Genomic DNA, 18,870 nt, shown 5'->3' on the forward strand with positions numbered 1-18,870 from the left:
GAGGTCAGAACAAGCCAATACTCCCAGCTACAACATGCAGCTCTTTCCTCTGCAAACAGATTGCTCTTATAAGGAGACATTTGAAGGGTGAGCTGTTAAGTGTCTTCTGTTGCAAAATTTCGGCCACATTCTTGACACGAACCACTCAAGGGGTAAAGGCAAGCTCTTGCATACTTCTATCCTCCCACTTTTCTTATTTCCTGCTCGACTTCTATCCACACCAGTATGTTTGTCTTCTTCTCTGCTACCCTTGACCCCAAATCCCTGAGTCCATCCACTGTTGTCTGTGTCTGCTGCTGGATGCACATGGCCACAACACTCACACTACCAGAGAAGGACTACTATTACTAGATTTTTGTTTCTCTCCTTCACTACATACCAAGTAGCAGGTATAGAGGCCCATTACATTCCCAAGGAAGGCCCTCAGTCTCCAACTCTGCATGGCTCTATGAAGGAATGGATAAACACTTTGTACAAACACCTTGTATAATATCCCAGTCCCTAGTAAATTACTGTGGCTGGAGAGTTAATGGCTAACATGCTAGCAAGCTGGGAACATGCCAGCACTAGTCAGTCACAATAGCTCTGTGAATTTCTTTCTATTTTCTCTGCTCTGTACATCATTTCATTCAATAAACAGTACAGTTAGCCAGTAAGCTCAGACGCTAAATGGACAATAAGTTCCTTGTTTATTCAAAATTTGTTTGTACCACTGACTCCCATCTCACAACTGTCAACCAAGCCTCTTTTAGGGAACATAAAGACCGCCCTGGTGCTGGTCCATACAGTAGCACTGTCACTGTTAGATGCTGATGCACACCAGAAAGTGGCAGAGCATAGTTTGTTAATGTGTGTGCTAGACGCTTGATGGCTAACTTCTCTCAGGTCTAGGAAAATACTGTAGCTGGAGAGTTAGTGGCTAACATGTTAGCATGCTGGGAACATGCTAGCACTACAGTCACAATAGCTCAGAAAGTTTCTTTCTGTTTTCTCTGCAAGCTAACACTAGTCAGTCACGTCAGTTTCTTTCAGTTTTCTCTGTACTGTGTCAGGATTGCATATCATTTTATACAATAAGGAGTTTTCTTTTTTTTTTTTTAAAGCTTTCAGTTAGCAAGTTAGCTTAGTTGCTAACTGGACAATAAGTTCCCTGTTTATTCAAAATGTGTTTGTACCACTGTCTCTTTCAGGGAGCAAGTTGTACTCTGACAGAGGGTTAAATAAAAGTTAATGGTGCAACAAAGCTAATAAGCTATGATAGCTCCATCCATTTTGAACTCAGCTCTCAAAGATCAGCACTGTCAAGAGATATTTGCCGTCCATCATCTAGTGAGTTAGTGCGCCAAAATTCCCCACTGTTGAACTTGACACAAAAAATTCACCGCAAGACCTTGCTGCGAAATCAATTAATTTTGCTGGTGTATGTGTGCCCGAGGCTTAAGTCCAACTGAGGGGCTGTGTGATAAAAGTTAATTGCAAACTCAGGAAATGTAGATAAAAGTATTTACCAAATGGCCCACAAAATTCATACACACAAACTCTGCTGACTCATTACTGTTTTGTGCCTCATGCAGTGTAACACTGTGATTTGGAGTATTTAGTTAACACTGTTCACTCGTACTTTGGAGCGTGTGCATGTTGCTGTGTGTAAGAGACTTTGAGCAGATCTGCAGTCTAAGGCCAGATTAAGACAGAGAGACCTCATTCAGGAGCAAACAATGGACCATTGCTTTAGTCATAATAAGCATTTGGCCTGTGACACAGCACACAGGCCAAGGTCCTCGACCGGATCAGGACTGCCCTCTCCTCCAAGAACAACACCACACTGGCTGCTTGGTGAAAATGAAGAGTAGAGTAGAAAAACTCCTCCATGGGTTCAAACCTACAGTCACGCTGACAAAGGCCAGTTTGCCTGGATCAACAGGCTCAGAAATAATAAATGCTGCCACGAAAGCATTTCAAAACAGACATTTAATGGCCTCAAACTTCAACATCAAGACACATTTAACTCAGCAGGTCAGTACGCTGCTGTGTTATAATAACAATGGTTCTCACCACATTAAAGAGTGTCATAACATTAATGTCTAAAGTGATATAATGCACTGCGAAAGCTTGAGCTTTATAACAATAAAACTTAAGGGCTCAGTTTATTATAAAAGTACTTAACAGCATATTTAAACAGCATGGACGGAAATCTCCATCTTATCCACAACCCAGTGCATTTGTGAGTGTTTGTGTGTGTTAAGCCTGAGTGATGATGTGTTGGAGTCTCTTTCAGAGGCTCTGCATGTCTCTGGACTATCACAATAGTCCTGATGCGGCTGGGTCTCTGGTCCCTGTAGTGTTCTCTCATAATAAACACAGATACATTCCTTTGCTCTCCAGTGGTGGATTAATCCGTAAAGCTCAGGCCATACCTCAGGATTTACCTCAGGACTTAACTAATCTGCTGAGTTATGCATTTGTCACTTCCAGGACCAAACAGCTGATTGCTTATTTTTTCAAATTCGGGGGTTCCTGTCTTTCGAACCCACCCTGTCCTTCTTTACCTTCCATGTTCCCTGCTGTGTCAGAACTGACTTTCAGACATCTTTGTCTCTTTTCCATTGCTGGCCAGAGTGTGTGTGTCTCTGGGGAGAGTGTTTGCTGTGTCCTGGGTCTCAGTGTCGCTGCGGGGGATACTCTCAGGGCGAGAGCCGGACCCTTTTCCTCCCATGGTCAAGCTTTTCTGGAAGCTCTCTGAGGTGAAGTAGTAAACCACGGGGTCCAGGCAGCAGTTGAGGCTGGCCAGGCACAGAGTGATCGGGTAGAGAGTTCGGGCGAATCGCTCTACAGTGCAGCTGGCCAGGGCCTGGGTCCGCACCAGCGCATATAGGAATAGGATAGAGTTATAAGGGACGAAGCAGATGATGAAGATGCCCAGATGGACCAGAATCATCCGTAAGACACGTCTTTTGCTGTCACAGCCATGACCAACAGTTACCGGGCGACGCAGTGTCCGCAGAACCAGCGAGGAACATACCAAGTTGACCAGCAGGGGAATGAGAAAGCCCACGACCTGGGACGATGATAAAAAGCATCTGATTAGATAAATAAAGTGTATAAATGGTGTGTATGTAAAACTGAGAGTGTAAAACTTAGAACCTGTCGCTGCTGACTTACCTCAATAAAGATGGTGATTTTGGACAGGTAGGTCCTCCAGGTGCTCTTAGAGAAGCCCTCGAAGCATGTGGTGGCTCTGTTTGTGCTGTTGATGGTGGAGAAGAAGGTCACTGATATTCCTCCCCCTACGATGGTCAGCCACACGGCGGCACACACCAGCGCTGCATTCCTGCGTGTGCGGATGGAGCGTGAGCGGAAAGGGTACACTATTGCCAGGAAGCGGTCTACACTAATGCAGGTGAGGAAGAGCATGCTGCCGTAGATGTTGGTGATGAAGGCTGTTCCTGACACCTTACAAAGTCCATCTCCAAACGGCCAGTGGCGGTTAACATTGTAGAAGACCTTGAACGGCAGCGTAAAAACAAACACTAAATCAGATAATGCTAAGTTAGTCATAAACATCGTGGTCTCATTGCGCATCTTCATCCGCAAGCAGAACACAAAGAGCGCAGCACAGTTGGTGATCAGGCCTAGGACGAAGACCACACTGTAGACCACAGAGTACAAGTTGTACTTGAAGGAGTCATCGATCCCACAGTCCTCCATTCCAGTCTCATTGAGCACCAGACTAGCCATGGTGACAGCTTAAAAGGGGAGGGGGGCTCCACGGAACAAGGGTACACCCAAGCCGTCAGGAAAGGGAGAAGTCGGGGCGGATATCTGGGGATCTGAGGTGTCAGCAGGGGATCCACCAGTCAAGCCCCCTTTGAGCCATCATGGACACTCAGACACAAATGCAGGCAGAGACAGTCAGGATGCACGGCTGCAGGGCCGGTCAGTCCTCCTGTGGAGAGAAAAGGAAAAAGCACACGGTCACTTCCTCACAATAAAAGTTACAGACCAAGAAGCAAACAACTCCAGGTCTCCATAGGATGAAGCACATGGTATACGCCTTCAGCCATTATACCATTAAACAAGGCACAAACTGAATCTGTATAAAACTAAATTTTAAGAATATAGGTGGAAGAGATTTATGTGATGTGTTACACCAATGAGAATTTTAAACAACTGTTTCTTAAATGTACAATTTTGGGGAAATTATTTTACCATATAAAAGCAAAATTTGGGATATTTTCTATACATTTTGGAGGTTGCATTTGACACCAGACAGATGCAACCCCTATCAAGAGTGTCTTACATGCTTTAGAATAAAACACAGTACAAACTTTGCATAATCTAAAACAAAACAAACAGGGTGGTTGATTTACTGTGTCTCTGCATGCTTGCAAGTATGTATGTGTGCATGTTCATGAGTTATCTGTCAGTATAAATAATCATCTGGTCTCAGTTCCAGTGGCAGTGTGGCATGCAGCACTCAGGCTGTCATCAGGACTGTGAGAGGTAAGTATCTGCCAGGGTATGGGAGATTGGGAGATTAAATACACTTCCGCTACATTTATTAGCAGTGTTAGAGAGCTCAACGTAAAATCCACCTCCATTCTCAGAAAGGAACTAAAGCTGAGCTCCAACTGGAAGAAGTAAATAACTCGGCATGTTTTCTCAGTGGAAAAGTAGTGCAGAGCCGCTCCCACCACCACAGAGCACTGCTGTAACCACAACACAATGGTTTTGTTGTCAAACCTGAACAATTAAACTGATTTGAAGTTGTGAAAGACAATGCACTTTCTAGTGGCATATTTGAAGCCATATTTGAGTGATGTAAGAAAACAAATACACTTCATTTTTGTATTGTGGAAGTAGTGGCCAAAGAGCCATTGATCCCATCATTACAATGTACATTTCATGTTGTGCAATGACCAATTCTTCATAATTCAAATAGTTACATAACGTAATAAACATGTAAAACGTAAAAAAACATGTTTGTAATTCATATTATATCATATTAACTTAAAATTAAGATTTTTCAAATAAAATAATACATTAGATATAGATACATTTCCATGTAGAACAATATATTGATTGAGCAACTGCAGATTTGTATAAGTCCCTAAACAGAGGCTAGAGAACAGACAGCTGCTTGTGTATATGATTTTTATGACTTTCCACATATTCCACATCGGCATGAGTGTGTGGTGATGGTAAAATGATGATAAAAGGGATTTAGTGTGGGTGGCGATTTAGTGTAAATACCACACATTATCTCACTGTGCAGGTAAAACATAAACAGCTTCAACACTCTGCAAATCCTCACAAACGATGACATAGCGTGCAATTCATCAGTGGATTTTCCAAGAAACTAAATGTTGCAGAGCCACAAAGGCACGTGCAAAACAGATGATACAGTATTAGACTCAATCACTGCACTTTTAAATGACTCTCAGGCAAAACAGAGGTCGGTCATTTTCCTCTCCAGCTTCATGTCTCGCTCAGTCTTAAAAGGGAAACTCCACCAATTTAACAAGGAGTCACAAGGACTACTACACAGCATGTGAAAACAGCTGTATCCAAAACCTGATAATGTCAGCAGGGTTATCTTGTCTTGTTATCTTGAGATTCATTTTCAAAAGAAATTTTGCGTTAACAGCTGAAGGTGTAGAGTATGAAAGGCATGGCTGTTTATCAGGCAGGGAGGATCAAAATAAAAACAATATCAAGTTGCATTATGGGAAATGCAGGATCCAGGAGTTTTGGTGCTTGACCTACACTATGGGCCAAAAACTCAGGACATCTCGGTTTCTGTTGTATTGATTTTAACCATTCTCTTATCTTTTCTTTTACTACAATCTTGCTGCCAAGTCCTCTGACTTTATGGTAGAGCAATTCTAAATCACTACAGCAGCTGATTTATCAAGCTGAACCGGCCTTATCTTGTGTTATGCAACAGAGCTAAACCAGCAGGGAGGTATTCGGCCTTTGGTATAGCATGTAAAAATCCTGAGTGTCTCTGGATGAGATCTGTCTTTTCAACACACACACACACACACACACACACACACACACACAAAGACAACGCTGTGAGTGTAAGCAGTCCATCAGCCCTGTCCGGTGCCAGCTGCAGTGTGACATCTTTACTGCGTTTTCACACGCCTACCCGAAAAGCTTCCAGCGGCCCTTACAATGCCCTCACTGTACCCGTCTGCTACGAACACACACTTTCATATGCAAAAGTCTCCACACGTGCATACACAAGCAGGCAAACACTTACATGTGCCAGTCCACACGCACACAAACAGACACACTGTGGGGTTCTGTGTGCTGTGGCTCAGGCCCAGGACCCCTGACAGCGCCAGTTTCATATTCAGCTGATGTTGTTTCTGCAGGGAGCCGAGTCTATAGAACGTTGAATTTGGCCTCTATACAGTTTGTGTTTGAAAGAAACAAGAACCACGTCTACTGCAGACTTGTTGCAGAGACGTATTTAAGCATACTGTGGATTACTAGAAGTCCTGCCGAGGGATATCAGTCCTGAGAGTGTCTGTATGTACTTCATGTACAGGTCGTGGACAGCTGCACAGTCACAGGGTTTCCCCCCGCAGCCGGCCGCGGCAGTGACAGAAACAGGCCTCTGGGACCCGCTGATCTGAACAGATCGAGTTCAGGCTCAGCTCACATCCAGCTGTTCCTTTCTCTCACATGCAAGGAGGACGGAGGCAGGGAGGGTTGAAGGTGGGGGACAAGCAGGCACACAGTGTTGTGTTTGAGGAGACGTCTTCACTGCCTACAGCCAGCACAGCCTCGTAAACAGTGTTTTTAATCAGGACGGTCTCAGTGGAAATGTGTCTCAAGTTACATCACAAGCCACCAATATAAGGAAGACATGATGTAATGCTCAATTTCTATAAGAGCTGAAACAGCTGGTTGATTAATCCAACAGTCAAATTAATCAGCAAGAATTTCGATAATCAATTTATCATTTAGGTCATTTTACTTCACATGTTTCCGCTTCACAAACATATCTTCTGGTTTTCTTGTCTTCTGTGATAGTGAACTAAACATCTTTGGGTTTTGTTGGTTGGACAGAAGAAGCAAATCCGAACATGTCACTTAAGGATCTGAGAAAACATTTTTCATATTACACAACGAAATGATTGGTTATGATCAAAAATCAACATTGATAATCCATGTGTTTGTTGTTTTGTAGCCCAAACCACCTTATTAAGAAAAACTTGCGATACACAGTAAATCTACAATACCTCTTCACTTGTTCCCCTGTTGCTGTGACTGTGTAGAGGGGGTGATTACACTGTAATTCAATCAACTCTTACTTGTTGAGGCCCTATAATCTGTGGAGTGAATGATATTATCCTAAACTGACAGGCGTTTGTGTTAGTTGTACCTTAAACAAACAGTCCATAGATTAGCTCCACAGCCTGTACATGTGGCCTATAGTTTAACTCTGTTGTCTGATGACAGATGACAACTTGTATAATTGGATATTGTGGGTAAACCAACGGGCTTCTAGAGAGAAGCTACTCAAAAGTTTTCTTCAACTAAAGACTAAAGAACATGTTTTTGTCAGCTCAACACAAAAATGCTGTTGTCTGCAGACAAAGCGGGACAGACTTACTGGCAGCTGAATGGATGGTGACAGCTCACCTCCTGGTCACTGATGTTTGTCAGTCTGGCGGCAGCAGCGGTCAAAAGCTGTCAAAAGAAAAGCTCCATATTTTTCTATCACTCAGAAGTTTTGCTGCTGCTCAGAGAGTTTCCAACTATCCCGAGTCAAAACCGCAGCTCAAGCAGCACCAAGAAATAACGGGACCGTTTTAAGCACGACAACAAATCCTGCGGGTGTGAGTTCTTCCATTAATCCTGACGACTCTCCCCGTCCGTCTGTCCGTCTGTCCGTCCGTCCGTCCGGCCGCTGGACCTCCTCACATCCACCGCGCCTGCTCACCCCGGGTGTTTGTGCGCGCGCGTGCGTGGAGAGCTGCTCGCACGGCCACAGGAAACGAGACAATAGCACCTCGGCTGGGCAGAGGGAGGGACGGGGGGGGGGGGGGGGGGGCGCGGCGGAGAGGGGAGGTGTGAATGACGTATGAGGATTGTGGACGTAGGAGGCAAAGGACAGGGAGGGGTGGGGGTGGAGGGGGGCAAAGACTGGTGTCATCAGCTGGAAAGCTCACAGTTTATTAAGAGCAGACACAGACTTTTATTATACATTTAACCTCACTAGTTAATCAGTGTGATAACAGACATTTCTGCTGTGTCTGCCTCCGCTAATAGAAGGAAGTTTAATCAAATACTGTAGTATTGTTCTATAATTGAGTATTTAAGTATAGTATATAACACCACATCCCAGATGTGCTATAAATAGGCTGTGCTTTATTCCCCTACACATTTATTTATAGCTTTAGTAAGGGACATCATGAAAGATACTGGGTGGGGTGAGGTGTGGGTGTTAAGTTTTATATTCATATATAACATATATATTATGTAAAAAGCAAAACTGTTTATATTTTCTTTGGACACTCTCCTTAAATTTGAGGGAAAACTGCAACCCTGCCCTCATGAGTATCTTGAAATAATATAGGCTAATTGGTCAGACATGACAAATGGTACTATTTTTGAATAAAGAACTGATAAGTGAACAACTATTACAGCCACTGATGGTAACAGGCAGCAGCTCTGTGGCTGCTAACACGGCCTTCTGTTGGAGACGTCTGTTCCAAAATGGAAGCCACAAAACCACATTTGCTTTTATTTTTCTTTAACAGTAAATCTCATGAGGGAAGAATGAATCAGGGTGAGGAAAAATTAAAAGCCTCCCCTCCTGCTCTCCCAAAAAAAAAGCTGCCTTCCCTAATCCTCCCCATTCTCTAATTCTCTTGTCTTCCTAATCATTTTCATACAGTCCCTAATAGTCACTTAGCAGATTCAGATTTTATATACAAAACAAATGATCAACAAATAACAACGTTTACATGAAAGTACTGTATATGTCGTAGTAGCTGCAACTCAACCAGATACATTAAAATGTTGCTTACACATTTATGAAAATAATAATAATTCCATAATATAATTTAAAACAAGCTAAAAGGTCTGATTATGCATTAAGAAGTACTTTAACTTTCAAAACTTTAAGTATATTTACTGATACTGTCCTTCTACTAAAGTGTTGGACTTTTTACTTTATACTTTATATTACATTGTGGTATCACTTACATTATTTAATTAAGGGATCTGTATATTTCTTCCACCACTGTCAGTGGAAAATAATAGTGTGAAATTATAAAAGAATAGACTTTAGACTTTATTTATTGTAGCTGCTGAAAACAACAATCAACATGTTCACAAAATATTTCTGTCACTTGTTTAATGAAGGAAACATCCTTCATATTCTTTAACCACATATTACAAATAGACATATGATTATATTAAATAAATTTTATTTAACATTTTATTAACCTGACATTAAGTGCTAATGTCCAGTAACCAAAGAATAAGTTTCCCAAAGTGAGTGACTGACATGAGACTAACAAGTGACTGGCGTCCGACCTACTGCTCCCAAACTGTAAATATAACCTGCAGTGCAAAAAAACCCCATATAAAAAGAAACTATAATTATAGTTCATAATGGGCGGGTGACATCTTCAGGGTCTGTGCCAATTTCACACCAGCCAAATAGACTGTTAACTGTCATTATGATACCTCAGAATAACATGGTGCTATTTTGGCTGATCAAAGTCCTGCCACACCATTGTTACAATACAATCTTCATGTGTGAGGCCACCAAAAGAGTTATTTTTAGCAAGGTGACAGGGCGGTGTTGGGCAGGTTCCCATTGTGTTCAGGCTGGCATGGGGCTGTGTGTGTGTGGGTGTGTGTGTGTGTGTGTGTGAGCGACAGTGAGAGAGGCACTTGAAAGAGGGGAAGTGGTCTTTGGGGGTAGCGTCTGGCAGGCTGACCACTCCACAATAGCAGCAGGGAGGACAGGACATCCTGCTTACTCCATACGCTGAACTCAGACACACACATGCATGCACACATGACACACACACACCTTCAACATGCACACAAGCAATACATTACACACAGCCAGATGTCTTTAACCTCTTGATTGTTGGTGTTGAAGCGTTTAAATAGAATGAGTCACACTGTGTGATAAGAAACATGTTTCCTTAAATGACGTTTCATAACATGATTCCAGTGTTTTCCTTCACTTAGTCATCTTTAACATAGCATTACTTCATTTGCTTCGTAAAGAGTCTCCTGTTAAAGTAGTATCATGTCACTTTTCCACATCAAACTGTCCAAAAGATATTCTAGAGCTATGTTAAATACTTTTTTGAGTCGTGTACTCACTTACATTATCTCAAATGTTTCCAGCGTTTTTCTAACCTAGAGAAATCCTTGATTTGAATCACTGTAACAGTCCATTTCATTTGGTCGCCTGTCAATGGTGAAATGTGAAACTACTTTATTCAGTGTTTTACAGGTTATGATCATGTGGTCTGTTTGATTTGGAGAAGAGGAGACCTCTGTGGATAATTTGGCTCCTGGTGAAAACCTCCTGAACAACTGACACTGAAGGAATCCAAATCCGGAGAAACTGACGGCAATGATGGTGAAGACAACAACTCCCATGATCCCACACGTCACGACATCACCAAACGTCCTCTTTTGTAATTGTTTTGATTGAGACAGCTCCAGCAGCAGTAGTTACATACTGTGAGGTTTATTTGGTGGAGACATATTTTCAGCTGCAATGACACACTAGATCATTGTCAGGGCAATGTCATTAGAGAGTAGGGAGTAAAAAACTATATTTGGATGAATGTATTCTCATGAGAGTTCATATTATATGCTAAAATGAGAAAATGTCGCAGTTTTCATACTTTCATTGGAATCAGTGTGTGTTTTAATGCGACTTTGAACATGAATATCTGTACAACGTGCCGTGGAAATTCATCCAATAGTTAACCAGTTATTTCAGTCTGAAGAAAATTGGTTGCCAGCATTGCCATCATTAGCATGTTGCTGCTAGCATGGCTAAAAACACTGTTTAACAAGGAATTTCTCACAATACCCAACAAAAAGCACATATTTCCCAAATATACCAGACTTTTTTTGTAATGTTTTAAGAACTGTATCATCTTCACATAATTATGGCAATAATTTTATGTCATTTCTTTAAGTTAAGTTAATTTAAAAACCATCATTCTGCCTCAACCATATGATTCACAAGTTTTCAGACATACGCTATGAGTAACAGATGTTTTTGTACAAACAAGTACAAACTTATTATGAGTTCATCAAGTCTTTTCCCAAAAACCTCCTGTGCAATCAAAGGTGATGTACTGCAAAATATTGGGCAACCAATTATCAGTTGCTTATAAAGTTAGTTTGTGTAACGTCTTCAACACCGAGCCTGACTGTAATGACGGCTGTCTGTCTGTAGTGACTGTCCAAGCAAGCACTGGATGAACCGTAAGACATGTAAGGTTTTATTGGGCTGCAGAAATCCCCCAGTCCTCACACACACACACACACACACACACACACACACACACACACACACTCTCCTCCCTCCTTATTCTCTGTGTTTGGTAACGGTAACTAAGCTGTGCTGCTGCGGCCAAGGCTTTGTGAGTCACACCAACCAGAACAAAGACCCCATTACTGCACCATCACCCCCCTCCACTCCCTCTCCCAACTCTCTTATTCGACCCCTCTGTCCTGCTCTCCTTTAATGCGATGATGAGTGTATTTCCTTTGCTTTCCTCCCTTTGCCTCCGTCCATCCTCTCATTCACTGGCTCCAGGAGGGTTTAGGGGCAGCCCCGTCGTGCCATACATACCTCTGTCCTGACAACAGATCTGGACAAAAGCAGCAAGGCAGTGCAACACTGGAGTCTTGGGCTTTACAGGCTTCATGGACTGATATTAACATGACAGCAGTGGGGTCTCCTAAGTGCGTATGTGTGTATGTGTGGAGCTGACCTTAGCCCCTGTGAGCCAGCGTTTAGCTCTGACCTGATTATAGACCAGCTCTTCCGCAGCTGAGCAGAGCCCGGATCAATGCTGCTGGCTGTGGCTGAGGCCACAGAGGGAGACTGCAGACACAGCCTGAGATTGAGCAGTGGCTGTTTACCCCACCGCACTGATAGGTGCAGCATGAGCAGCCATGGGTGAGCGTTCGTTCTGCAGACTGAGAGGCGAGGCAGACAGGCTGACCAGACTGACCCCAGCCTGTGCAGACAGGGCTGGCTGTTTGTGATATAATGGGCTGATGTACCTTGACTCGTGGTGCATACAGTAAACAGTCAGCTGTCAAAGATATAATCAGTTCTTTTCCAAACAAGGTCTTCTTTGGGGGAGAATTGGCATGACAGAAGGGGATAATTGCATTTAGTTCAATTCTAATGTGCTTCATTGGCATCATAAGGCAGATAAAGGATCTAAATACTGAGCTCATAAGTCAAAGTGCCCCCAAACTCCCCCATGACACAAAGGTGAAAGTCTCTATTGAGTTATTTACATTTACTGTCTATGAACTTTGCCTCTGTTTTCTCTATAGGTAAGACTACTAGCTATTTCCAGGTAGCTTTCTGAAAAAATTATTTGGAAATTACAGCCCCATAAAATGAGGTGTTACAAATTAATTTTCCAACACAAGAATCCAAAGACTGTTTCAAGCTGCAAAGAATACAATTCTGCTGGAGAGATAGAACATTATTTTTTTACTTTTTATTTTTTGTACCTAAAAGTAGACAGAAAAAACACAAAGGTTATTGCCTTGCTGTCAAAGAAATCAAAAACATTAGAATTTCAACAAGGAATGGAAATGACAGTTTATAAGTCGGTCTACCACACCGGACTGAAATATCTCAACAACTGCTGGATGGATGGTCATGAAATGTGATACACACATTCCTGGTTTCCAGGCAATTAATCCTACTGACATCGTTGATCCTGACTTTTCATCAAACATCATCAGATCAAAAATTCTGTTAACCCACTACTTAGATTTATGACCAAATACCTGAAAAACGAATGACACTCTCATCGGCCTGAAGTGATTAGCATCAGGTAACATGCTAAACTAAGATGGTGAACATTGTAAACAATATACCTGCTTAACATCTGCATGAGCGTGACTCGTAGAGCTGCTATAGCACAACTGGAGACTGAAGTCTTGTTGTATATTGCACAATGCCAGCAAAACAATGTAAAACCATTACATGTAGAGGCAATATACCTCATTCAACTAAAATCATTGCCTCAGGATGAAAGCCATTCGGGCGGATGTGAGTGTATTCCCAGTAGTTAGTGAAAATCTTCAAACTGATGTAATCATTTCTCAGTACATGATGTCTCATTGTTACACTTAATGGGACACTGGAAGCTGACAAGTCAAAATGTCTGCTATGGAAAACTCCTACATTAGTACGAAAAAATGCAGTATGTAAAAGTGATAACAAGTAAACAGATTAGGATGTTGTTTATGCTTCACCCACCATCTGTAAACAAGAATGTTTACAATTCCCAGGCAAATGGTGAATCTCACAGTACAGAAGGGGGGCGCTGTTGAGCTACATATCAAGAGGCAAGAGGTCATAATGTACAGTACGTTAATGATTAGCCAAATATTGGGCTGCATTGATTCACTCTATGGCCAGCAATGTAATTGTGTTAATTTTGTGCTATCTTTGTGTAAAATATGTGTTCATGTTTGACACAGATCTGTCGACTCTGGAGGTCCCCTCACATGTCTGCACCGTTTGTAAATAATAATCACACTGCTCGGTGCTGCTCTGCTCAGTGCACAGATGAACCTCGACTTGTTGAAGAGGGTAAACAGGATCCATCATTATTTTTAAAAGGCTGACCTCCCACATTTGTTTATGCAAGTGAGTGACAGCTCCAGAGCCAAAGTAGACTGTGCAGGGGCTACCGCTGCCAAACAGAGAGCATCATGGGAAGGAGACGGCCACCAGTGTTCTTCACTCCTCTGCACCCTGTTGTTTCTTGGTTTTAATCAATTAGTTCCAGGAACCCTTAAAGTTGCAGCTGCACACACACACACACACACACACACACAAAACACACACACACACACACACACACACACACACACCACACACACACACAACACACCACACAAACACACACACCACCACACACAACACACACACACACACCACACCACACACACAAACACAAACACAAACACACACACTCACACAAACACACACACTGAAGCAGCCATACAAATTAGTTTGGTGTAAGAGCTGGGTTCCTCCATCCTCCTCAGACTCTGACTCAGTAGCTCTGTGCTTCTCTCTGCTGGACAAAGATCATACTACAACAATAAAATCATGAATTTGTATTCGGTCTACAGTAACTTTATATTCAGAGTTTTTCTATTAAATTGTTCTTTGCATCAAAGCATATAGCAGTGACTGTGGTGGGTGTGTGTGTGTGTGTGTGTGTGTGTGTGTGTGTGGTGTTATGCCCAAGATTTCCTCCAGACATCTCAAATGCAGCCAGTTTACTCAGAGGATGTACATCTATGATCTTTCATAGAAACAGAGACAAATTTGTGCACGGATGATTGAATGGGCTGATATGTGAGCTGAAGCCACAGTGTGCCTGGGTACAGCCTTCAAGCCTCTAAGCCACATGTTTGTAGCATCCGTCTTATCAGCTTGACCCAGGTCACACTTGTACGTGCAGAAAATGCTTTTCCACCCTCTCGCTCTCTCTCTGTGATGTATGTGTGTGGCTACAGCCGTATTAGCAAAAAAAAAATCTTGCCACTGAACTGTCACACTTGTTTTATGATGTTTTATGCTCTGCATCAGGTTTGCTGTAGAAATAATACGCTGGGGGGGAAAAAAATGTAAACAGGGACATTTATCAACTATTGGTGAGCAGGAAATACATGACATGCAAACAGAACACATTTTCAAACACCCATGAGAGATTGTGAGGGGCAACATTCATTTGAGATAGATGATGTTGAGGTAAGATGTTGTCGTGTGCAGTGTCATTCATCTAACATCTGTTCATGAGAGTTGTATTTTACTTTAACATCTTCTCCTGGGCTCTCTGCCATCTCAAACAGAGGACAGTGTGAGTTTACAGTATGAAACAGATAATATCCTGTCACTGTTAAATGTGAGATCAGCTCACTTCTCAAGCATCACAAATGTAAATAAACTGAGTAAACGTTTGCTTGAAAATCCCACATAAAGTCACATTTCACAACAACATTTATTATTCTACAAGTTTGTACTATTGTTACTGCTTTTTATATTCAGGTTTTTATGTTACACATTCTCAAACCGGGGACACATTTCCTGTATTGGACTCTTTCTTAAAGTCCAAACCATGTGTCTGTGAGCCTGTGTGATGTGATGCAGGCTCACAGACACAGGGGCTGCTTTTCAGCTAAAGTTACATAGTCTCAATGTAAAGCACATATAAATCCAGAGACTCATAATAATCACCAGACACATTCAATGTAGTTTTATTATATAAATAAAATATATTAAAAAGGGCAAAGAATTGACAGGTGTATTTGTTTTTTCAGCCACTACTTTTAATCTAAAGAGCTCTTTCTCCTCCGTGCTTTACATTGTAACACAGCATATTGCAGCCATAAATTCACCAGCCATAATATCCTCCTCAGGCAGGGGGAGAAAACAGGAAGGGGGGGAGGGGGGCCCAAACCCCCATATGAAGTTTGAGAGTCGTGGAGTTTTGAGGAGTTAGTCTGAGGTCTGGAGTTATGTAAAATCTTTGAGTGTAGTGATAGCAGGAGGTCTAGCAGCACAAGTATCCAGACCAGGCTGCAGGTGAGCTGAGCCCAGTGAGAGGTCCTGAAGTTTCGAGTCTGCTGGGGCCAACGTGACACCAGCGTAGCCTCCAGCCCCAGCAGCCCCAGCAGGAGCAGAGAGGCCAGGTGGTGAGCATCAAGCAGCTGCTGACAGAGCACGCTCACAGTCTCCCTCCACCAAACCGATTCCCCCTTCTTCATGAGGCCCATCTCAACCTCACAGCCCACCTCCTCCATCCACCAGGACAGCGTCGCTCCCAGCCGCAGCACCCACTGCAGCAGAACCAGACTGTCGGAGAGAGCCAGCTGGCCCAGGAATACAGTGGAGGGCTTGGTGGAGATGTGAGGGGAGCGGAGCAGCAGCAGCGCTCGCAGGCTCAACATACAGCCCACCAGCAGGGGGATGCCTGCTCCATGGGGGAGCAGCAGCACCATCACCAGCTTTAGCAGTAAGAACCGGCACAGCCATCTTCTGGAGGCCAACAGCACTCCTCCTGTGACTGAGCCAAGCCAGCACCAAGAGCATATCTCCCAGACGGACTTTAAAAGTTGGTGTGATCTGCAGAGTGTAACACTTGGAGGTTAGATCAATGTCTCACACACACACACACACACACACCTTACTTTGACACTCAGTATGTCGCTCTGCTTCAAAGGTGTAAATACTTCTCCTTTTTTTTATGACTATGCTCTTGTCTTATCCAAACAGTCAGAGGCCCAGGAAAGCAAACAAGACATCAATACATACTTCAGTTTTACAGGCACCATTTAACACGGCTGAGGGTGAAACTCACCTGGCCTTATCTTTATTGAGTTGGACTGAAATAGTATTGGTGTAGCATTCATTTCATTTAAGGATAACAGAGCCACTAATAGCCATTAAGGAAAGTAAGTATCTAAAGGGAATCTTCATATCCAAAAATCAACAGCTGACTCAGCTGATCATTAAATACATGTATCTGAGAACAGAGAACTGAATCCTGTTTGTGTGGGACTCACCTGTGTATTGGCAGGGAATTGAGATTGAAAGTCATTGTCCCGTTTCACCTGGATGTGGCCTGATAGCTTTTAGTTCCCATGCTAGCGACTCATCCCACCCTGGCTGCCACAGGGCTGAAGCAAAAGCGTGTGAGGAGTCTCTACTCTTTCCTCTTTATCAGCGCTGGTTGCTTCACGTCGACTGGCTCAGTCCACAAATGTCATCATGTCTCGTCTGGAGGTGAGCCAGACTGCATCTGGCTCATGTTGCTGGAGAATCTGAGCCTGAGGGGTTTCCATGCATTACTGACATCTGTGTAAACCTGCGTGTTTTTCCATGCAACAAAGAGCCAGAGAGGAATACCGGGTGGAAGAGTTGGTGCCAGGGAGCGAGCTGCCAAGATCGCTGTCAAGATGCTCTTGAAGAACCTTTCATGCCAACTAATATTGAATTACAACAGGCTCCTGTAACTGAATGACTGCATATAAACCCAGAAAGTGTGTGAGAAATATTGTTGCAACTTGTTTTCGTGTGTTGAATGACTTATCTCCCTGATTCAGCGTCGATGACAACCCACACCTGATGACAGTATTTTGGATGTTGTTTTAGGGCAGACAGGTTGAGGCACAACCGTCTCCACAACAACTAGGGTGTGACCCCATTGACTTAGTAACCGCTGCTAAATGATTTGACGCTCCTCTGACCTGACTAATCACTCAGCTCACTCTGGCATTATGACTTACATTGCTTAATGCACTAGTTGCTGCAGTTGTGACACTTTTTTTCCAAGTCTGCTATTTACATGGTAATTTTTGTTGAATCAGATACCATCGAAATAAATGCTGGTACAGTAGAACAGTTGTTACCCAGCACTGTACCTGGTAGGTACCCAGAATTTATAAAAAAATATACATTTATTTCTTTTTTCTTTTAAAATGTCCAATTGTTTTCTTCCACTGAATCTACATTTAAGTTCCAGTAGGAACCAGTATGTGAACCAGTGAAATTACACTGGGCTGTATTATAAAATGTTACTCACTTCTGTGATGGTTGACTGGGAATAGATGGTTTCACTTTGAGCTTGGTGCACATAACACACGTGATGGTGTTTAACAGGCAAGGCGTGTGTAAGGGTGTGTCACACAACATGTGACTATTTGTGTGCGAGCTTCTTTGCCAACTCCAACTGGATAATGTCCGGTCATGAGACACTATGGACTCACATTTACAAAGTGTGTAGTGTTGCATTCATGAGAGGCCATAGTCATGTTGGATAATATGCAAGAACACAGCACAGCGTAAACTTTTTCCTGCTGAAGTCTCCATCTTATCTAGGGACTAAGTTGGACTTAAACATAAATTTAAATAAAAATGAAAGCTCTGTGTGTGTGTGTGTGTGTGTGTGTGTGTGTGTGTGTGTGTGTGTGTGTGTGTGTGTGTGTGTGTGTGTGTGTGTGATGCAAAGACTAATCATCTTTTGTTTGCTGCCTTCATAACTTAAAAGCCCTCATGAAGTGGTGTGCACTTCACTGAGAGTGCACACCATTAGAGAAACAGTATGGAGCAGCTTCCTTAAGATGAACTCTCAGGAGAGATTCATTCAGAACTTAATTTCTCCTATTTCCCTTCTTGTATTCTGTCAAATAGATTTACGTGTGTGTGCATGCACACACTCAACTATTTTGGTTTCATCTGTGCTGGATAGGTGTGGGAGTTTATCTAAACAAGCCCTGAATGGAAGTATGAATGTGTGACTGGCACCCCGTACAAAGGAATCATATAAAGGATCATCAGATTATATTGTATCTTTCTATGTACAAAGATGCTGCTGTTTTAATAATTTACCATGTTATGTAAAATGTTTTTGTAAAATGAACAAAAAAAAGTCCTTTTATAATGTTTTACATATGCGCATATGAGCTGAAGCACACAGGACATATGACAATCTTTACATCAGCTGACAGACACTCTGTACACTTGCACACAGCGGCTAGGAAACCACAACAGTTGTATAAGTTCTTTGTAAGCTGTTTGTTCCCCGCCTT

At 42.6% G+C, this 18,870-nt stretch overlaps 2 protein-coding genes across 2 annotated transcripts; both read right to left on the reverse strand.

The window, feature by feature from the left end:
* Positions 1-1,956: 1,956 nt before the first annotated feature.
* lpar4 (lysophosphatidic acid receptor 4) lies at positions 1,957-7,949 on the reverse strand. The gene is made up of 3 exons (XM_022751768.1): positions 7,631-7,949; positions 3,163-3,946; positions 1,957-3,058 (listed from the first exon to the last, which is right to left on the reverse strand). The coding sequence occupies exons 2-3, from the start codon at positions 3,736-3,738 to the stop codon at positions 2,570-2,572; spliced, it is 1,065 nt and encodes a 354-aa protein (XP_022607489.1). The 5' UTR covers positions 3,739-3,946; positions 7,631-7,949; the 3' UTR covers positions 1,957-2,569.
* A 6,971-nt stretch (positions 7,950-14,920) lies between these two features.
* On the reverse strand, positions 14,921-17,092 carry LOC111226697. The gene is made up of 2 exons (XM_022751983.1): positions 16,846-17,092; positions 14,921-16,405 (listed from the first exon to the last, which is right to left on the reverse strand). Exons 1-2 carry the CDS (start codon positions 16,878-16,880, stop codon positions 15,610-15,612), a joined length of 831 nt encoding a protein of 276 aa, XP_022607704.1. The 5' UTR covers positions 16,881-17,092; the 3' UTR covers positions 14,921-15,609.
* Positions 17,093-18,870: the final 1,778 nt, after the last annotated feature.

The sequence above is a fragment of the Seriola dumerili genome, unplaced genomic scaffold (genome assembly GCF_002260705.1).
Source record: "Seriola dumerili isolate Sdu_G_001 unplaced genomic scaffold, Sdu_1.0 BDQW01000161.1, whole genome shotgun sequence".
Lineage (NCBI taxonomy): Eukaryota > Metazoa > Chordata > Actinopteri > Carangiformes > Carangidae > Seriola > Seriola dumerili.

Excerpts from the sequence above, each read along its gene's own strand:
- lpar4 (XM_022751768.1), bottom strand. The coding sequence starts at position 3,738 with ATGGCTAGTCTGGTGCTCAATGAGACTGGAATGGAGGACTGTGGGATC. Across the intron at positions 3,059-3,162 it reads AAATCACCATCTTTATTGAG|GTCGTGGGCTTTCTCATTCC; the intron begins GTAAGTCAGCAG and ends TCATCGTCCCAG.
- LOC111226697 (XM_022751983.1), bottom strand. The coding sequence starts at position 16,880 with ATGACTTTCAATCTCAATTCCCTGCCAATACACAG. Across the intron at positions 16,406-16,845 it reads AATTCCCTGCCAATACACAG|ATCACACCAACTTTTAAAGT; the intron begins GTGAGTCCCACA and ends TACACTCTGCAG.